This window comes from Gavia stellata, chromosome 7 (assembly GCF_030936135.1).
Source record: "Gavia stellata isolate bGavSte3 chromosome 7, bGavSte3.hap2, whole genome shotgun sequence".
In the NCBI taxonomy this organism is placed as follows: Eukaryota; Metazoa; Chordata; class Aves; order Gaviiformes; family Gaviidae; genus Gavia; species Gavia stellata.
Window position 1 is genome coordinate 39846981 of NC_082600.1, and position 19545 is coordinate 39866525.

General features: G+C 45.0%; 1 protein-coding gene across 1 annotated transcript in view; it reads left to right on the forward strand.

The window, feature by feature from the left end:
- The window catches only part of TTC9 (tetratricopeptide repeat domain 9), a 29020-nt gene extending 10640 nt beyond the window's left edge, over positions 1-18380 (forward strand). The window contains exons 2-3 of the mRNA XM_059819799.1: positions 12232-12414; positions 17558-18380. Of these exons, the coding sequence (XP_059675782.1) occupies positions 12232-12414; positions 17558-17637 (263 nt within the window). The 3' untranslated portion in view covers positions 17638-18380. The remainder of the gene's footprint in view (positions 1-12231; positions 12415-17557) is intronic.
- The last annotated feature ends 1165 nt before the right edge of the window (positions 18381-19545 follow it).

Below are 19545 nucleotides of genomic sequence, written 5' to 3' on the forward strand. Positions count from 1 at the left end.
ACATAAATGACTCAGTCATCCTGTGATCAGCTAGCATATTCACATCCTTTTCCTCTTTGGTTGTTTCCAGCTCATGAGCTTACAAATTCTACCGGAAATTCCTATTAGTCCCAAAGAGCATGGTCTTAAATTTTGTATTATCGACTTCCATCCCAAATAAATTTAATGCTGTCCACCAGGTCATGTAGTTCTTTTTATATGACATTGTCGTCCTCATCTCTTAACAGTACCTTCCAACTTCATACTGTCAGTAGGGCACTCCTACTTTTACATCAGGGGCCTTAAGAAAAACACTAAACAAGCTCAATTCTGAAATTAATTCCTGAGGTATTCTACTGGTGATCTCTATTTACAGACGAATATGCTCGTCAGCAGAACCCATTTCAGCTTCTTTAGCCACCACATAATTCTTTTACTGTATCGTCATCTTCCCTAGCTTAACCGAAAAGGCACAGTCAAGACAGAGAATTGTATTACTGGCCTGATCCAGTACAATGATTTGGGTGTTCCTGGTGCCTGAAAGCAAGCTCCCTACTTGGGGTGGAAGTTACCCTCCACGTGCTCCAAATCGGACATGCACTCCTACCTCGTTCCTCCACTGCCAGCAATGCATTGCACAGACGTGGTTTATGAAGGGTTTGGGAGTCATCCGAGATCTTTACCTGAAGCGCTTTGCCACAGTTTGTATTAAAGAAAAGACATCTTATTAGAGGGATGGTTTATATGCTCCTGCACAGTTCAAAGCCTGACTTTCTCAAGCAAATAATATACTGAATCGTCCCTCTGGTCTTCAGTTTATATGTTTTCAGCCTGATTTCCAAAGGAAACGAGTCATAAGCGAGTATGTTTTCTGTGGTCTGCCTGCCAGTCCCCTCTCAATAACTTTCAGACCTGTTGGCCAGCTAGATTTGATGGAGGGACAGATGTCTCAGTGGTACTAAGTTTATACAGTATAAATGGAGAGCAGGGAAGAGGCAAAGACACTAGAAGCCCAACTACATGAAAGAGTGATGCTTAAGCTCACATTACATGGTCTGTCAAAGCTCAGCCAGCTGACACAGCCTGACACAGCCAGGGTTAGTTGGCTCTGTTGCTGACAAACCACTCTTCTGTGTAAGTTTTAGTGCATTTTTAAGGAAAAATGCACTATTTTGCTATATGCTTTGTTTTATACCTCTGTCTCTGCAATTAGTTAGAAAACAGTTGACTCGGGCATCCTCTGCCTCTTTGATTGTCAGTTGTTCTCCTCTCCATCCCTCCCACAGAGGCCATAAAGGTTTCTCACTGTTTCAAAACATCATTAAAATGGAAAGGCTTTGGGCTACACTGGACCTGGATAAAACACGCGAATGGGTTATTATTTTAACGAAGGAAATGTTCCTTCCCTGTTTGACCTCTCCATCTTGCCAGATGAGTCTTTTCAGCTAGGGAGAGTTCAAGGAAAACCCAAAAGCATTTCAGTCCCTATCAATTATACATGGCATGAATACACAGGGAGGTGGCCCCAGAGACAGCCTGCTCTCCACCCCTTAGCAGACTCTGCAATTGTCGGCTCTTGCACGTGTCCTGGGAGGTGAACTGTGAGCCACCACAGGGCACAGCACACAGATGTTAGGCAGCCACGTCATCCTGCCCTGTTTGTGGTACAGGATAAAGCACTAGCTTTCACCCCAAATTGAACATGCTGCAGTAAGCCAGGCTTGAGGCAATTGTGGTATGCACAACTGTCAGTGACTTCATCTGAGAGCCTTCAAGCTGTTCCAGCTGCATTTCACAGTACTGCTGTCAGTTGTTTGAACGACTATGAGCAAAGGATGCTTTACCCTTCAGTAGAGAAGGCAGCTTGAAATCCATCACTTCCCCCAAAGCGCCTCCCTACTTACAGAAATCCCCTCCTTGTCTCAGATGGGTTTAAAAAAAACCCAAAACAACAACAAACCATCATTCCATTAAGACCTTAATTTCACTGTGTAATATACTCTGGTAAGAATCAAAATATTTGATAGCACTTGCTAGAGCATTAGAGTTGGACTGCTGTTGAACTCCAGGCACTTACCAGGTGGTTGTCACTGATGTTGCTGATCTCTGATAAAATTCTATGTACTTTTCCGTTGTGAAAACAACTCAAAAGGCTACATTCCTCCAGTGGGTGTCAATAGCAACAGGAGGCCAGAGGAGGAAAGGGTACAATGTAGAGAAGGTGCCACAATGAGAGAGTAAAGCACACAAGGTGAACCAAAGCAAACAGCAAAGAAGGGGCGGTGGAATAAATAGCAACTGGAACAGTAGATCCGAAGACCAAACATTTCTAAAGTCATATTGACTGGACTAGGCTGGACTAGATGAGTACTGATTTTAAAAGATAAAGACAGCTCAAAGATTACTAGATAAATATAAATTCAGAGAGGACGAAACCTCCAGGGGATTTAACCTGGCAGATCAACAACAACAGCCTTGGCAAAAACAAACAGAAGGGACTTCCATCTCTTCTAATGTGGCTGCAGGAGGAGCTAGTATTAAGGAATCAAAATGATCTAGTAGTTGAAAGCTGACTGAAGCTCTTGCTCTACCAGTGCTTTGCTAGGACTTCGCTCCTACCTCTCCTGGCTGGGAAAATCAAAGGCATGGAGATTAGAAGATGCGATATGAAGCTAATCTCCACCTTAAGCTCTTTATTTTGGTAGAATTTGCTGGTACACAGCTGGGGGCAGATTTTGGCTTCAGAAAACAATTCTTGTTTGCTTGACATAGAGGTTTTAACTACTTCTTTAATACTACCATAGCTAAGAATTTTCGGTAAGCCTCTGGTTTTGATTTGAAGGAGCAGTAACTACAGGAACTGGTAGGTCAAAATACTCTTTCAAAACAGAAGCTATGAGGTTCAGATGAAAAGTTTGCTGAAATTCCTTGCTTCTCAAAGCTTTGCCCCTTTGAAGGAAAACTGAAGTATTATGTCACTGGATTTGTAACAAAAAAAAAAGCATAAATCACCACAAACTTGCCTTAAAGTAGCTTAAGAATCATTTAGCAATAATGAACACTTCTAAAGAGCTGCGCTCTTGAAGATTAGAAAAGTCTGAAATGTGGGAACATAAACACAGAGCAAAGGCAGAAATCATTCACGCCTGCTCTTACTGAAGTGCTTACGTATTCACATGTCTGCCTAGGATGTTGCTCTGACATCCTCCAGCAGGACCTTCTGATAGGAATTAGCACTAAATGGCAGCTATCAAAGAGAACTGAGGACTGTTCATGCTCTGAGTGTTAACAGGGCAATCGGTAACGGGACTGCAGAGCTGAACAGCAATTCAAGAGTCTTCTATCCATACCCATGCGTGGTACAAGGATGCAGATAAGACATATCCCAGGTAACATTTGCTTAACCTGTTCTTGAACCCTTCCAAAGCTGGGATCCTTCACAACTTCCCCAAGCAGTCTCTTTCAATGCTTCACTCTCTTCACTGCTAGAAAGTTCTTCCTAGCTGAAATGTAAGCCCTCTTCATACTTCCTGAGTACAAGAAGAACAGATTGCATCCTGGTTATACCCTTCTTTGCGTTACAGGGTTGTTTTTTTTTTTCTTTTTACATATATGAACACTGTTAGCCTATCTTCCCTCATGGTCGTCTTGAGGGCTGATATTCTATCTTCTCTGGACCACTTGCTATTGTCAGGGTCCTCCTGTGGATTACATCCACATTTTCTTTCAAGATTGGCATCCAAAATGAGACACAGTACTCTCACATGTCTTGCTAACTGCTTCTTTTCCTACATGCTGGTGTGCATTTTTCTTCAGTAACAGTACAGCCTTGTTGACTTTAGCTGGTGATCCACTTCACTCCCCATATCCTTTACAGCAGAATTGCTCTCCAACCAACTGTTCCCCTCCTGTACTTACACAGTGGGTTTTTTCCTGCCTAATTGTAGGACCTTTCACTTGCCCCTGTCAAATTGCATCCTATTTTTATCAGGACGCCACCAGTTTGTGGGGGTCCTTTGGAATTCTACCCCTGTCTTCCAGCATATGCCAGCTCCTCACATCTTGGTGTTATCTGCAAATTGACAAGGCAGTCTGTCATTTAGGTCTTTATTGGCAATACTAAATATCATGGGGCCTAGGACAGATCATTGCAGAACCCTACTTAATATTGTCTTTCACTTTGTTAGCAGAGCTAAGTCTATTTATTTAGACTGTTCTCCTTCAATTTGTTTAAGAAAACGTCACTAGAATTTGTCATTTGACTAGTGTAAAAGCCAAGATATGTAACATCTACTGTTTCTCCTTTATCTTCGAGTTTGATCACCCTATCGCAGACTGAAGTTAAACTGATTTGTTCTGACAGCTCACATTAGCTGTTACTTATCTCCTTGTTATCAGCCCTGTGCACTCCAAGGGATGGCAATAGGCAGAGTCCTAGGGTGGGCTGCCAGCCACAAAAAGCCTGACAGACAGGCTCAGCAGCTCGTTTGAGAACTGGTAGATGCCTCTTAACGTGCATAATGGTGGAAGCATCAGCATACTTCATTCACTACTACTGTTTCTCTCTCCTAGAAAAGCTAATTGGAACTGTGAAGTCAGGGTCTTTCTTCTGGAAGAGGTATGAAGGGTGCAAGAGCAGCAGAGAACTGAAGGAGACCAGGCTATATATTGAGAGGAAGGCATGGCGAAGAAGGCAGGATGGGAAGAAGGGGAAGGTGGCTTGGAAGAGGTGGCTCTGTTTGGGCTCTCCAAACATTTGTGGATCCACAGCTCATTTAGCATTAATCCCTCCCTACAGAGAGAGACAACCTGTCATACAGTTTGGATTTTAATTTTCCACACATTTCCCCGCAAGCAGAAACATACGGGCATATTTAGGCCTTTTTGGTACCTGGAGAGGAATAAACAAGAGCCACTGGCTGGAAAGTTGTACTGTCATTCTGATACTCCCTTTTCATCCCATTAAGGTTGTCCGGGAACTAGGAGTCAGCTGATCAGATTATTGCCAGACATTATCAAGCTGTCTATAATTAGCTTATATTGGTGACAAGCCAGAAAATCCTCTTTGTTTGCAAGCTTGGACTATAGAGAAAGAAGAGCAATATTTCATGGAAGAGATTGTTTGGAAACTGGGGATCCTAATTAGTGTCTCAGCCTTGTAGTGAAACTGCATGTGGCATTTCTCTGAAAAAGAGATGCTTTAAACATCCTCTTTTGAGGAATGCTGGGTTGTGTTCTTGAAATACAACAGCATACATGGAGCTCAGTGCAGATATGGATGCTTTACCACCTCTGCTCTGTTCCCTTGGTGTAGGCTTCATACGTTCCCTCATGTGATATGGCTCCTTTTAGCACCGATCCGGATTGAAAACTTAACACAGGTTAAAACATAGGTTAAAAATTGGGCTGTGCCATCCACATGTAATCTGTGCAGTCTGCACACTCAGGATCAATAACTTCAACTTCAGAGAAATTTGGATAAGCATTCCAGCAGTCCAGATCTTCTGATGCTGTACGTTAAAATTACAGTAGTTTAAGTCCGAGGTGACTTCTTTTCTAAGATAACCCTTTACATTTTCAGCATCATCTTATGAAACATTTTACCTGATTCTTTTTAGAAGTCAATTGAGATTTAAATTACTAACATGAAATTGTCAATGTCACATAGTGACGGTATCCCCTTTAATTCCCCCAGTGGACACCATAAACTCCATGTGCTTGTTGTAAACACCATTTACACCGAGTGCAGCACGCAGAGATTAGCGATACATCCATCAGTGGCGTGGTTAGAAGATCACTGTCTATTCCCAGACAAACATTTTTCCTTTTTTTCCTCCCTTTTTTTTTTGTTATATCCCAATGATTTTTCTTCCCAAACACTTAAATCAAACCAGAACTTATGACGATCATGTTTTCTCTTTTCTGAGGAAGAGCATCACCATGAAGGAAGCCAAGCCTTCTGAAGTAACAGAAGTATGAGACTCTCCTAGTCTGCCCTATTATGTTGAGTCTTAAAGAAATATGAGAACAAAGCCTGTTCAATTAAAGGTCTTAATCAAATGTCTGAATAAAACCCTGAAGCAGTTACATCAAAGCATCAATCATGTCAATCATGTGTTTTCCAAAATAGAACCGGAGCAAGAATATGCACCATCTTCCTCTGATTTAAACAGATTTCAAGTGAGCTGCTGGCTGCTATACTTAGGGTGAGATTGTATCAGAAAGCAAAGTATTTTGCAGAGTTTAGTTGTGGTTATTCCTGGGAATGACACTGTCAGTTTGTGAAATACACATTGAGTTTGTAGTGGTTGGAGTAGCTAGCGCTTACTAAGGAGTAATAATCCACATAGGCTGTTAAACTCCAGTGGTAGAGTCAAGAATAAATACAGTAAAGAGGGAACATCCCCTTCAGGTTTAAGCAGTAATGGGTTTAGCTACTTCTCTCTGCTTTGCAACCAAACAAATCAACACAGGCTGTTTTTTTAAACCACTGGTTGTCTGGAACAGTCTTGTTAGCCTTGGCCACCTCACAGTAAACTCCTCAGTGAAAGCGAGCCAAATGCACTAATACATTTTTGGAAAGGAACTCTAATATCCTCTAGATTTTCAGTCTAAGGGGCGGAAAGCAAAGGTCATTTGGATTCAGACCCTTTTGCATGAGTGTATGAGAGTGGTTCAGCCACATGACTTACTGTTAGCTCTTGCATAGGACACCTGCTCCAGTCTCCAGGGAATGTTGGCAAGGGCTAGCTTGAAGATTGCAGGTTAGTATCCCTTGGTGAGTACACGCAGCAGAGAAAGAGATGATTCAGAGCAGGAATGTGATTGTGATTAAGTGATCTGCTAGAGGAGCTGCTCTCATACACACCTAGGGAGACTAGTTCCCTCTGCTCGGATTTCACTGCTGGAAATGCTCCTCTTGGTCCTCAGGCTAGCTGCCCTGTGTCTCTATGTCCTTAGCAGCTTGTCCCAAACTCTTAACTCCACTTCTCCCTCCAGACTTTGCCTCCTCAATAGACCTCAACTCCCCACTCATACACCCCTTTCACCACCCAACAGTTCTGTGCCTCTGTCCCCACGTGTGTTTCAGCCCCGGTCTCCTCCCCTTGGAAACGTCTGTCACCCTGTCTTTCTGTCATAGCTAAGACAACCCCTCTCAGCTTGGTTTCCACTTTCTGCTGTTATTTCTTCCTGTGACCAATAAGAGAATTTTCTTGCTCTCTAAATTTACAAATCCCTACTTTTTCCTAGATCGGATTGTGCCTGGGGTGGACCAAATATTCACTGGATTTGGGTACCAAATTCTAAGGCATCTCTATTGAGTACTATATGCAGTACTGTAATGGTTTTATTTTCAGAAGGTTATCAGTTGGCCAGCTATAGATTACCCCGGGGATAACAGAAGGCACCTGCTTGACACAAATTATATCTGCCAGATTTCAGTTTGCAAAGCCAAACGATGAGGGGGCACGAGACAAATCCGAAGAGACAGTCACCAGAGATCTTTAACAAGGGAGAAATAAGATATGTTTCCCTAGCCTGTTTTTCAAAAACACCTGAACAGTCTTGGCTGACATTTTCCAAAAGCAGACACAAAAGGCAGACATTGCACATGGAATATTTTAGTCCAAAAACTTAAAAGGCCAACAAAGTTATAAGCAGCTGACTCTCCTATAGTGGAAGGCAGCGCTACCAGCTTACCTGGGTGATAGCAAACTGCAACCAAGACAGGAGTTTGTGAAATACGAACTTGCAACCCAAGATATTCCTGTAGGGCAAGGGCATTTTCATTTCCCAGAACAACAGCAAATGGAATTCCTATTCTGACTAACACAATGTGCTGAGCCCAAGGAACATGCCACGGGGTAGGGATATGCTAACGTTTTTGTGCAGCAATTTGGCTCACTCTCTTACGTGTTCTGCAACACGGATAGGTCTTGAGCCTTGCCTACAGCAGGAATTTAGCCACTGGTATGAACTGTGTGTGGAAGATTGTTCTGGCATGAAGATTTACCCTTTGGTGAAAACTGCCAGGTAGGCAAGGCTCTTGATATTGTTGTTCAAAATCTCCATGTTAAAACCTGTACATCCTACTTCCAGACTTAGTTCTTAGCTCAGCCAAAATTAGAAGCCAAAAGTTCAGGCCAAACTGAGCCATTTGCATAATGTGCAGAGGTATTCACAGAAGAGGTGTCTCTGTTAAGACGCTAACTGACAGCACTTTCAGCTGAACTTCATTTTGAGGGCTCAGAGAACAGCTATACAAGTGAGGAAAGCTGAAAAATACAGGTTTTTTTAGTAAGAGACTCCAGGCACTTATTTATGCAGGCTATTAAAGAGAAGATGAAGGAGTCACTTGATCAGAGTCTCACAGTACCGATGCAACAAGCAAACAGAAGTGTTTCAGGGTAGCAAAGGTGTGGCTAGTAATTGCAGCTAAGCAAAATATCAGTGTAGAAACATAGTGACATTTCTTAAACAATGAAAGTAATTAACCTTTGGGAGTAAAGGGTTGTCATGGATCCTTTCTCACTGGCATCTGTCAAGCTTAGATATCTTCCTGAAAGATACTCTGGAATTCAAAATTAATTCAGGGTGCAATAAAGTAGAATCCAAAAACCTCAACTGCCAGGATTTTAGTTACAACTTCCCACCATTGCTAACCACAGCTACTGGTAAAGGTTAAAGGTGTAGATGTATTTTGGCTCTACAGGTGCTTTAATCTTTGTTTTGCCTAACTTTGTGCTAAGCCGGGCCACACAAATTAGCTCTAACAGTACGGTTATCTGCTGGTACCAGATCTGTACTGCACCTCTCAAATTGTTGCAACTCATGGAAGTGGCTGGCATAGACTGAGTCCACAAATTAAAACTTAGAAATCTACGCTTAACACTCCTCTTATGAGAAAAAACAGCCAAATTTCCTTGCTTAAACATCAACAGTCAGTTGGGAAGCATGATGGACAGGGTCCCTCCCTTGGAGCTAATAGCATTAACCTTTTCCCCCTCCCCTTAGCTCATTTCACCTGGTAGTTTCAAAACATCTTATTTTACAGCAGATAGGGGCTCTTCATCACCATGTGACATAGAAGGTTTCAAAAATAAGGAGTTACTTATTGCTTAAGCTGACACAATAAATCAGCTGCCAAATTGAGAATGATAACCAAGAATGGCAGATAGCGATCACACGCTGCGGGGAAGCAGGACACCCTACATTCTGAGCTGGAGAGGTGTAGCCCCCGGATGCTGTATTACAATGACAACGAGACCTGCAGGGAACGGGTGACTATAGGTTTGCATCTGCAAGTAAAGGGCACCCTTCTAGTTGCCAAAGAGCTACTAGAGATGGTGCTGTGTGGGACCAAGCCCATTCAGTTTCAAGAAAGCAGGAGGAGGAGGATGTGGATAAAGCTCTCGATTCAGTCTCTTTGAGTGAGCTCTGTTCCTCAGAAGGATTCACTGGGGGCCTATGATGAACTGAGGAGGATTGTGATGAGGTGTTTGATGTGGTAAACAAAACACTCCCAGTCAGAGATGCACATGTCTGTTTAGGAAAGCAACACATTTTCAAAACAATTCTCCCCTGACTGCATTAGGTAGGAAGTACAAGGATTCCATGTCTCTTCCATTTCTGAAAGCTGAATTACTAACAGCCTCAATATTTGCTTTGAATCACAGTCCATTGAGATCATTTCAGTCCACCAAGAACAGAAAGCACGCACCTCTAAATATTTATAAGGGAGATACTCCCTCCAGGTTCATCTCCAACAGCCGCTTCCAACGCTGGCTCTCCAAATGGCCAACTCTTCCAGCAGAACTGTTTCCTGCACTTCCATCTGCTTGCTTTGTTCAGATAAACACGCGTCTCTCCTGCTAGCCATGTGGTACTGACTTCTCTCTGCCGCATGCACGGCTAGTGGGGATGCCCTGCAGAATCTTTACTGTGAGAGTGAGTCACAGAGAGAACCCAGCTGGATATCTGGAAGCCCATTTCGGTTTATGAATTAGCAGGATGTGGGAGACTCTTTCTTTTCTTTTAAACCAATCCATGAAGCAAGTCCAGTATGGAATTACTGAGTTACTATACATGAATAGACTGCCTGTCATTTTTCACAGAGTCATTTCTATGACTCTAACTGGAAATACCAGGTCATAAATGAACAGAGAGACTGAAATCCCCCCCCGCCCCCAGTCGCTCTGAAAGGCAGTTTCACAGAACGTGAAAGGCTGGATCAGATTGGCAGCATGCAGAAAGCCACTGGCACTGCTGTACATGCTACTGGTCAGCAGGTAAACAAAGCAATCCCATTTCCAGGGCTGTGAAGCCAGCAGTAAATTTACACAGCCATCTTTTTAATAGCTTTGAAAAATAAAGGAAAACAAGGCACAGTCATTTCAAGCTCCATTAGAAAGAGAGTGAGAAAAATCAATGTTTGACAAATAGAAAGGGACAAATTCTGGATAAGGAAATGCTGCTAAGCTTTTAGAAACGTATGTGGTTTTTAACTGGCAATCAAATAGCAAGCAACCAGATGCCTTTGAAATACCTATGCACTTTAATGTCAGGAGCTGTTAAAATATATTGAGAGTCCATCATTAAAGCAAATGGGACAAAGCTCTCGTTAATAATTACTGCGTCACTCAACCAAACGTACCAGCAGTGAGGCTAGTTCTGCAGTCTTTGCTCAACATATCTGTACCATCAGTTCTCTACTGCTAAAAGCCTATTTACGATTGTTCCCATAGCTATTTAAGCTTTAAACATCTACTTGGGTTAGGAATGTATTCTGTCCACGTTAACTGATCACAGACTCGGCCTAACTTAGGCTGGAAGGAATCTCTGGAGGTCACCTAGCCAACCTCCTGCTCATGAAATGTAAGGTGAGCTACAGAGAGGGTGCAGGGCTTACTTTAGGGGTGCAGGGGAAGGGCAATCAAGGACTGTATCGTATTCCTGACCCAGCATCGTATCCTCTCAGCTGCAGGCTGCAGTTACCATGCAAAAAATGAAGTCTGGCTGCTCATTGGTGACACCTGAATGGTGACGACTTGGATTTCCAGGAGCAGCGAGTCTCCTCCTTGCCAGAGACACACTGAGTAACACCACCTGCCATGGGAAATTTCTCTCCATGCCCTGGCACTCGACATTGCCAGCCTCTGAACTGATCCTTGCAGCAGCATCCTGCCTTCCTTCCCCCTTCCCCAAATTGTGTCATTCCCACAGTGGCCTTGGGTTGCAGCACCGGGTGGGCTTGTGGACACCACGACATTCTTCATTTCCCCAAAGACCGTGACTGCACCATGTCCTGTTCTTGTCAGCGTTCCTCAAACCATTCTTAATGCCCAATATGCCTAATGAAGTTTAGCCCCCCTGAGCGAGCACTACAGTAAGCCGCAAACAGGGCTGTAAAGCATGCCTCAAGGATCTCCCCCTTTCCTCTTTATTTCACTCCTAGTTTTGTGAGAAACTCACTATGGGGATTTTTCTTCAGCTCCTTGACATTTATGCAACAATTGTACTTCAGCACACAGAGTCCTCAGCATGCCGTTTCTTCACTGTGTTTACCTTTTCCTTTAGGAAGTTAGCAGAACTGACCTCTCGGGATGAACCTGTGTTGCAATACTTTGCAGAAAGCACACAGCCTAGCACATTTGTTCCCCGTGCCGCAGCTCCAGGTGTCTCTGGTTTGCTAGTGGCACATTCCCTTGTCGCCTCCTATAGCAAAACTCCATACTGGACCTCCTGGATAAAATACATATTATTTGTAAATCTAACAAATAGCCTTGGATTAAGCCAAACACAAAATTTGATCCAGTATAGTCCCTTTTTTCCTTGTCAGATGACTATTTGTTTGACTGCCTTTTTGTACTTTCCTGAGCCCCAGCCCTCAGTTAATAACTGAGCAGTTATTTTACTACAAGTGAAGCCCGTTGCTGCCACGAGACTGTACGGTGTTCCCGCTCTCCAGAGGGATGTTTACATTCTCGCTGTCTCCCCCCGCCCCCCCGGAGCAAACACAATCCCTTCACTTTGCAATGACAAAAATAGAAGCGTTGGTATTTAAATTGCGAACAATCGGGGTTGGCAAACAATCCGTATGAGTGCACCCTTTCTGAATCATGGGTCTGAGTCATTTCCCTCACCTAAGTTGCTCTCTTCCCCCACGCAGATTGCAGGAGCAGGGAGAAATACGGCACTAATGTTCTCTTGTCTGTCTGTCTGTCTGTCTCCCCCCATTCCCGTCCGCTGCAGCCTGCCTGCTCCAGGCTGAGCTGGTGAATTACGAGCGAGTCAAGGAGTACTGCCTCAAAGTGCTTCAGAAAGAAGGCGAGAACTTCAAGGCGCTGTATCGATCGGGAGTGGCGTTTTACCACCTGGGTGACTTCAACAAGGCCCTCTACTACCTGAAAGAGGCAAGATCCCGCCAGCCGACAGGTACTGGGGGGGAGCAGTGACGTGGCTTTGCATTGAGCACTTCTGCATTTCTTTTCATGAGACTTACTCTGTCCCTGACTTGATTGCGTTGATTTCCACAGGGATGAGCATGACTTGCTGCATCCTTAGCTGTACTCCCCTTCAAGCACTCTCTCGTAGTGCAGCAAGGTTGCAGTGCCCAAAGATTGACCATTGCCGAGGCTGCAGCACAACCTGGAAGATGACAGTATTGCTGGAATACGGTCTGTGTAGAGGGGATCCTGCCTATCTTTCCCTCCCTAGTTTATTTTTCAAGAAGAAAGCAGGATGGGGATGGGTGTATCCCCACCACTACATTTTCTGACTTTGAGAACAAGCTTTTTTCCCTTAGCAAAGTCAGGACGCTATTTGTAATCCCCAGCAGCCATGCCCTTCACCATCTCAGTAAAGGGTTAGTATTTTAACTTGATCAAAGAGACAGACATTTACTGACAAAACATTCATCAAGGATGCTTCAACTTTTGCCATAAAATCAGCCAAGTATCAGTCATCCACGTGTCAAAACCCAACAATTCATTTTGGGGCAGCAAAGGAATTATATATTCAAACAACTTGGCCTTGCCAGAGCGACCACCTTTATGCTAATCTACCCAAACTCAGAAGGCAGGTAGAAGGCCACGATGCAGAGATGATGTTTTTATTTTTCAAAGAACCGCCTAATAGAGAGATAAAACCACACTATTGTTTAAACCATTTCTCTTAAAAGAAAGGAATTTTATAATAAAGAAAAAATTAAAGGATCGTGAGAAAACAAAGTGGATGTGCAAAGAAAACCCCACAGAGCAGCTCTTCCACCTGAACCTGAGAGGGAAGAGTGAGAAGTGGCCATGGAACAGGGATGAGCCTGGGCGCTGGCAGAGCACGGTGGAGCTGACGTTTGTGGAACTAGAGGAGGCAAGGGAGGCTGAGCTGGCTGTGTTGGTGTCCTACAGGCACTGGCCCTGCAGGGCTCCTGCGGTGGCTGTGCCATGGAGGAAAACCAGGGAGGGTGCACTGCGATCTCCTTCCTCTTCCACCTCCCATAAGGGTGCCTGGTTCCATCTGCCACGCTTGGCCATGGGCTCCGGGCAGTCTGACAGCACAGCTGTGCACCCCACACTCCCTGAGCCAATGTGCTTAAAAGCTCAGTTTAGCCTATTTTAGTTTACAGTGTGCCCTTCTGCTTCCAGCCCTTGCCAGAACCAGGAAACGGAGAAGCCTATGCAAGAGCAAAAATAGTCAGCAGAAAATAAGAAGTTATTCTAACCTTGAAGTTCTGACTAGGCTCAGATGTGAAAAAGTCCTTTTAGCTGAACCACTTTGCTTCCTTTTTTAAAAAAAATACGTATTTTTGTGCTTTCCCCACCCTCCTCAGTGATACTATTTATTTGGCATCCCTCATTGCTTCTTGAAATAAATACTAATTTATTCAACAGCAACAGCTTCAAATACCACATCTTGCTGCAAAAACATACCAGTAAGTGTCCCCAAAGGCCCTTAATGTATACAAAAAACTGTTCTGGCCTTCAGCTCTGTATCAGAGACTCTTCCCTGTTATTATTAGACCATTCAAGGCCGTTGTTCCACTGTTTTATTTATGATTATGGAAAACTTGAAGGGTATTCAGGAGGAAAGAAGTGAATACATACAATAAGAAAGGATGTGGCTGTTAAAACACAGCAGTAGGAATCAGGTAACACTATCAAGAATTATTATGTGACCTGGGATAAGTCAGTGTCTCCGCTTTCCTGTGTCTCCATCTGCAACATGCGATTGTTTCCCTTTATCTGAGGTTTCACTAGGCTCACTGGTAAAAGCACTTGGTTATTATTACAGTCATGTTCTGTATGTTCTTTTTTTTCCTCATGAGGAATGTTTTTGGCACAAATCACTGGCAGTTATTCTCTTTGGTGGGGGAGATTTTAAATGGTAAAGAGGAATTAGCTAGCAAAGGGGTTTACTGTTCTAAAGGGCTGTCAGCACAGCAAAACCCTTATGGCTATTTACTGTCTGTCAGGGGTGAAGGTTGGGTTTGGCCTGATTTCTTATGCTACCTCCAAACAAAACAAAACAAAAAAAAAAAATCACAAAAGCAGATGGAAGTAACACAAGTGAATGTGTAACCCTCCTTACTAAGGGAGACAGAAGCCACTGTTAAGTTGTGCAAAGCGTACACGCAGCCCTCCATGAACTCTGTGTCCAGAGGCTGGTGCAGCACAGGCAGCCAAACATACACCTTACCTTCAAGCCTTGTTCAGCTCTTTCCCACTGGTGGGGCCACATCGTCGAGGTAGGCAGTGACTGGGATTGAGACCAGACCATCAGCTGGCCTGGCAGTATCAAACACCCACTTCAGGTTGGTCTCTGCTGGCCCTGCGCTGAAAGCTCACATTCGGACGTCACGCAGATTGCACGTACAAGCCAGATTTCCCATGCTGCATGGAGCAGGCTCACAGCTGAGCTCAGGATCAAGTCCTTGGAGCAAAATCCATCTCACAGTGTCACAGCAGTAAGCAACTGGGCTCTGAAGCTACAGGGTGAAGCAGAAATTACCTTTAAAATGGCAGGAGGTCACTTTGCACAAGGACACAGGCACAGTCCTGAGAGCCAGGAGACCTGTTCCCATTGCAGCTTTGCCAGCATCTTTTTGTATGGGTCCGACCCCTCATCTGAGTTGGCCTCACCTGTTATTGCCACATCAGCAGAAGGGGATCACTTCTTCCTCACTGAGAGTCTTCTCTTCATTAACATTTACATTTAGCTTTGAAATACTTCTGCAAGCAGAGCTAGTATGGTGCAATACTATTTGATGGGAAAAGACCTGACAAAGACAAGGCTCTACTTCTTCTTGAAACAGAGCGCTGCTCTCATTATTTCTCTTTAGCAAAATAGTGGCCCTCAGAAAGGAAGCAAAACACGCCAACACCTGCCCAGGAGATTTATAAGTAGCTCACAATGGGACTATCTCCCACCCTCTATCAGGCTACACCTTGTTTTGCCCCTGGCTCCCCCGGCATGGGGAAATCTCCCAGGTGAGTGAAGCTGTGCCATAAGCAGCTACCTCCCTCACCTGCAAGCCAAAGGGAGTTGGCACCCTTTCATTGCCCAATTACACACTGAACCCACCTCAGCCAGGCCCAGGCAGGTGTGATTTCCTAACATGCCTACTGGGTTATCACTTATCACCTGCACCGGGCAGACGTTCAAAGTGGGAACCCCACCAGCCAGGACGGGTACCCAGGCTGTAGCCCATCAGAGCCTAGAAGGGCACAAAGCAGAGAGACTGCAGTGAGGGGCAGGCAGCACAGCAGGACTCTGGCCGGGCTATGAGCCCTGTCTTTACGCTGCTGGGAGTTAGTTGGCCGCCTGCACTGATTTTATGTTGGGCCTAAAACTCAGGGCTACCCCCTCAACTCAATTTCTTCGCTCCAGGAGGCTGTGCAACTAAAACCAGCTCTGTTTTTAATAAAGCTGCTTTGAAATTTGCTGGGCTGGTATGAAATGCTAAAGGATGAACAGCCCAGGACGCTGATGCACCTTGTCCAACACAAGCAACGGCAGAACTTCTTGGCTCATTAAGAATGCCCCAAATGGGGCAAGTAACTTAATCACTGGATCCCACCCTCTAGACTGACTAGGAGGATGCAGTTGAACCTGCAGAAGACTCAGTAGGGAGACCCCCCTCAGTAGAGACAGCCTGAGAAGTCATAACAGCATTGCCACAGCCCACTGCTACCCCATGGCATGTTTGTGGAGAGCTCTGTGTGAAGGGAAACGGATCCGTCTCCCAATGCTTCAGCTCTGGCTGAGGGCACAATAGACATGTCCCCTTCTCATGTTTAAAGGAAAATTTGCACCCACAACTGCTTCGGTGGGTGCAATACCCACACTTGCTAGTGCTGGACGTGTTACCAGTGACTTGTTCATCTCTTTGAAAGCTCAAGCACTTCTCATTTCCCTAGCTGGTGTGGGGCACATTGCTGTTTGGATGAGGAGGAGACAAGATTGCCCTCTGACTGTGGACTGCAGTGCACTTCGGATTGGTTTCTGAGGATCTAATAACTTAAGTGAACTAAGCTGGTCCTTGTTGGCTGTCTGAGTAAGGCTGTGAGCAAAGAACCATTTTTCAACTAATATATAAGTGAAGGTGGCTATTTTTTTGCGTTCTTGCTTATGGTACCACATGGCCTTTGCCACTACATGGGTGTCATGTGTGTGGGAAGTCACCCTCATGATAGTAAATCAACATGATTTGAGAAAGGATTGTCCATGACTGCAGAATAGTGGGATCTGTACGGAGACACATAAGTGTTTAGATCAACCTGTGCTTCAGGGTGAACAGGTTCCCTCATTGCTGAGGCCAGGAGGTAAAACAAAACTTGCATGTTCTGTGTGCTGTGTTGATGCCTTGAAATACTGGAAGGAAAAAGAGGGCTCAGCTTACCACCTGCAAAGTGCTGGGATCTGACAGCTCTCTACAGGGATGAATCAGTGGTTCTCTGCCCCTAAGAACTTCATGAGACAGGATAGACAAGGCAGTATGCAGCATACCGCATATGACAAAAATGCAGATAAGAGTGTCATGGTGGAAGGACTTCCAAATATGAAATTTAAAGAAAGCAAGGGTACAAAGAGAATGTGAAGGATGCTCTTCCCAATTCAACTCATCATGGAAAAATGTGAGTGAAATAGGCTGTAAAAGGAATAGGAGGGCGAACAGGCAGAGCATAACTGTATGCAAAATGCCTTTAGGGGTTTGCGTGCAGGCACCGAGGGAAGGGAGGCCAATGGAGGTGCCGTTCCGCAAGAACAGGCAAGGATGACCTGGATGGTTTCAACTGTGCGAATTCAACTGTGCTGTCCAAGAGTAATCAGAGAGAAGGTAAAAACTAGGCGAGGCAAGATCGTGAGCAACAGGGATGACGAGCTCAAATCACACCAGGTTCTTCAAAACCAAAGCTGCAGGGTTTGGTTCAAAGCCCCTTCCAACTGATGCTGTTCCTGCAGGCAGCGCTGGAGCCATGTTGCTCCCTGGGTGATGCACCAAGGATGAAGGTGCAGTGTGTCTGTCTTCCACAGGGAGTTGTAACCACTGTACGTGTGTGTGTGTGCTCTTTCTTTGCAGATACTAATGTTATACGATATATCCAGCTGACAGAGATGAAGCTCAGCAGATGTTCCCAGAGAGAGAAAGAAGCCTTGTGAAAATGAAGCAGCCTCAGCTGAAGTGCCCAAGGGGGAACATTTCCTTCCTAGAATCTCATTTGGTGGATTTTCCTGTTTGCTCTGCCTCATCCTCATCTCCTCATCCATCCACTCTCCCTTGCTCTTCATTGAATCCCAGTTTTGAAAAAAAAAAAGACTTAGATGCTGGATATGGCTGCTTGCCAACCATGGTAATACCCCTTCCCCGTGGCAGGAGAGCACAACGGCTACAGCCAGCCTTGTTCCAAGGCAGTGTCACACACCTGGAGTAGGCAATGCTGGGGGACCTTTCTGGTCCTGAGCTGACTGCCTATTGCCCTTAGGGAAGCAACCCCCAGAACAACAACTTCCTGACCAGGCAAGTTGGAGACAAACAGTTTCTGCTCTAAGTGATCACTGGAGCTTGGAGGAGCTAAGAAACCAAGAGAACCGCTGGTCAATTCACAGGGGATAGCAAATGCCTTTTTACCATCAGTCCCCTCTGCCTGCTTCTCCAGTGTGTGTTATTGGTCTCCAGTGAGAGCTCCCATGCTCCCAGTCTAATGCCAGTGAAAACTGTTTCTAAACATCCTCTTAATGAAAGCACAGAGCACCCTACAACCCCCCCGCAGAGCTGTCCCGGTGCCGGAGGAGAAGGCTGTGGGCTACCACAGAACGCTGAACGGACTGTGAAAGCGTGGTGTACAGTGTGAGGGAAAAACTGTGAAATAGTTCATTAAAGGCAAATAAAAGTTATTAATAGGCAACAAGTCCAGGCATTGCTTTTCGAAGGGACCTCTTGGGTTCCCCGTGTCCAGACAGGCAACATTGTCTGGTGGGGGGCAGCATGGGGTGGGGAACAAGGGACGTCTCCATTCGTATCTTGGCTCTGCCAACGCCTTGCTGTGTGATCTTGGGCAAGTCACTTAGCCTCTCTGTGCCTCGGTTTCCCCATCTGTACACTGGGGATAATAATACTTCCCTACCTCGCAGGGGTGTTGTGAGGATGTATTAGTTAATGTTTGTAAGTATCAGTACAGTGATGTACAGTGCTAAGTATTATTAGTACATTGGATTGAGGTCTTGATTCTCCCACCTTGTGTTGGTGCTTGCTGTGTCCTGCTTTTTCTCTTGTAGGAGAACACAGTGCTGACAAACAGGGCAGGACCAGCAGCTTTGGAGCCTATTTCAGCAGCCCATAGGGCCCGTTTAGACCTCCTCCAGCAGTCTGATCACCTCTAAGAGCTCAGGCTCCTTGGCTCAGGGGTCCTTTTCTGAAACTGCCAGTAATGGGATCAGTAAGTGCCACAAACACATTTCCAGTGTGACTGCCCCATCAGGGTCCCACAGGGACCTATTCCCAGTTGCAGGATGTACACGAGTGGTCTCATCCCATGGTGGTCAGTGTGAAGTGAGTGTACCCAGAGATACTTCACTCGGCCCTCAGCTGAAACATGGAAACTGAAACACAGAGAGCTGAATAGACAAAGTTCAGCCAAGTGCTGCATGCTTTGGTCCCAGCGGACGTGGTGTCTGCAGACAGTTGGCTATGGCGTCCCACATTCCAGCTGTGGTATCTCGCCACATTTTTCTCAAGCCAAAATTTGAAAGAGTTGATAGAGAAACATCGAGAGAAAAGGCAAATCTCTCTCATTGTCTCTGAAAAAACTGAAGTCGTATTCTTTAGTTCAGGGACATATCCAGCCCACATTGGGGGTGGTGAAGAGACCATCTTAAAGTGGCATATAAATCTCTGAGATAAGGTGGTCCTGCATCAGTGGTGTGAAACTTACATTACCTGTGATAGCACCAGAAGTCGATGTTCCTCAGGTGGGTGGTGGAAAGCAGCTGCTTCTGAAAATTGGGAACACTGTGTGCAGCTACTGTGAAGGAAAGGGCTGTGCCCCAGAGGCAGCACAGTCACCTTCT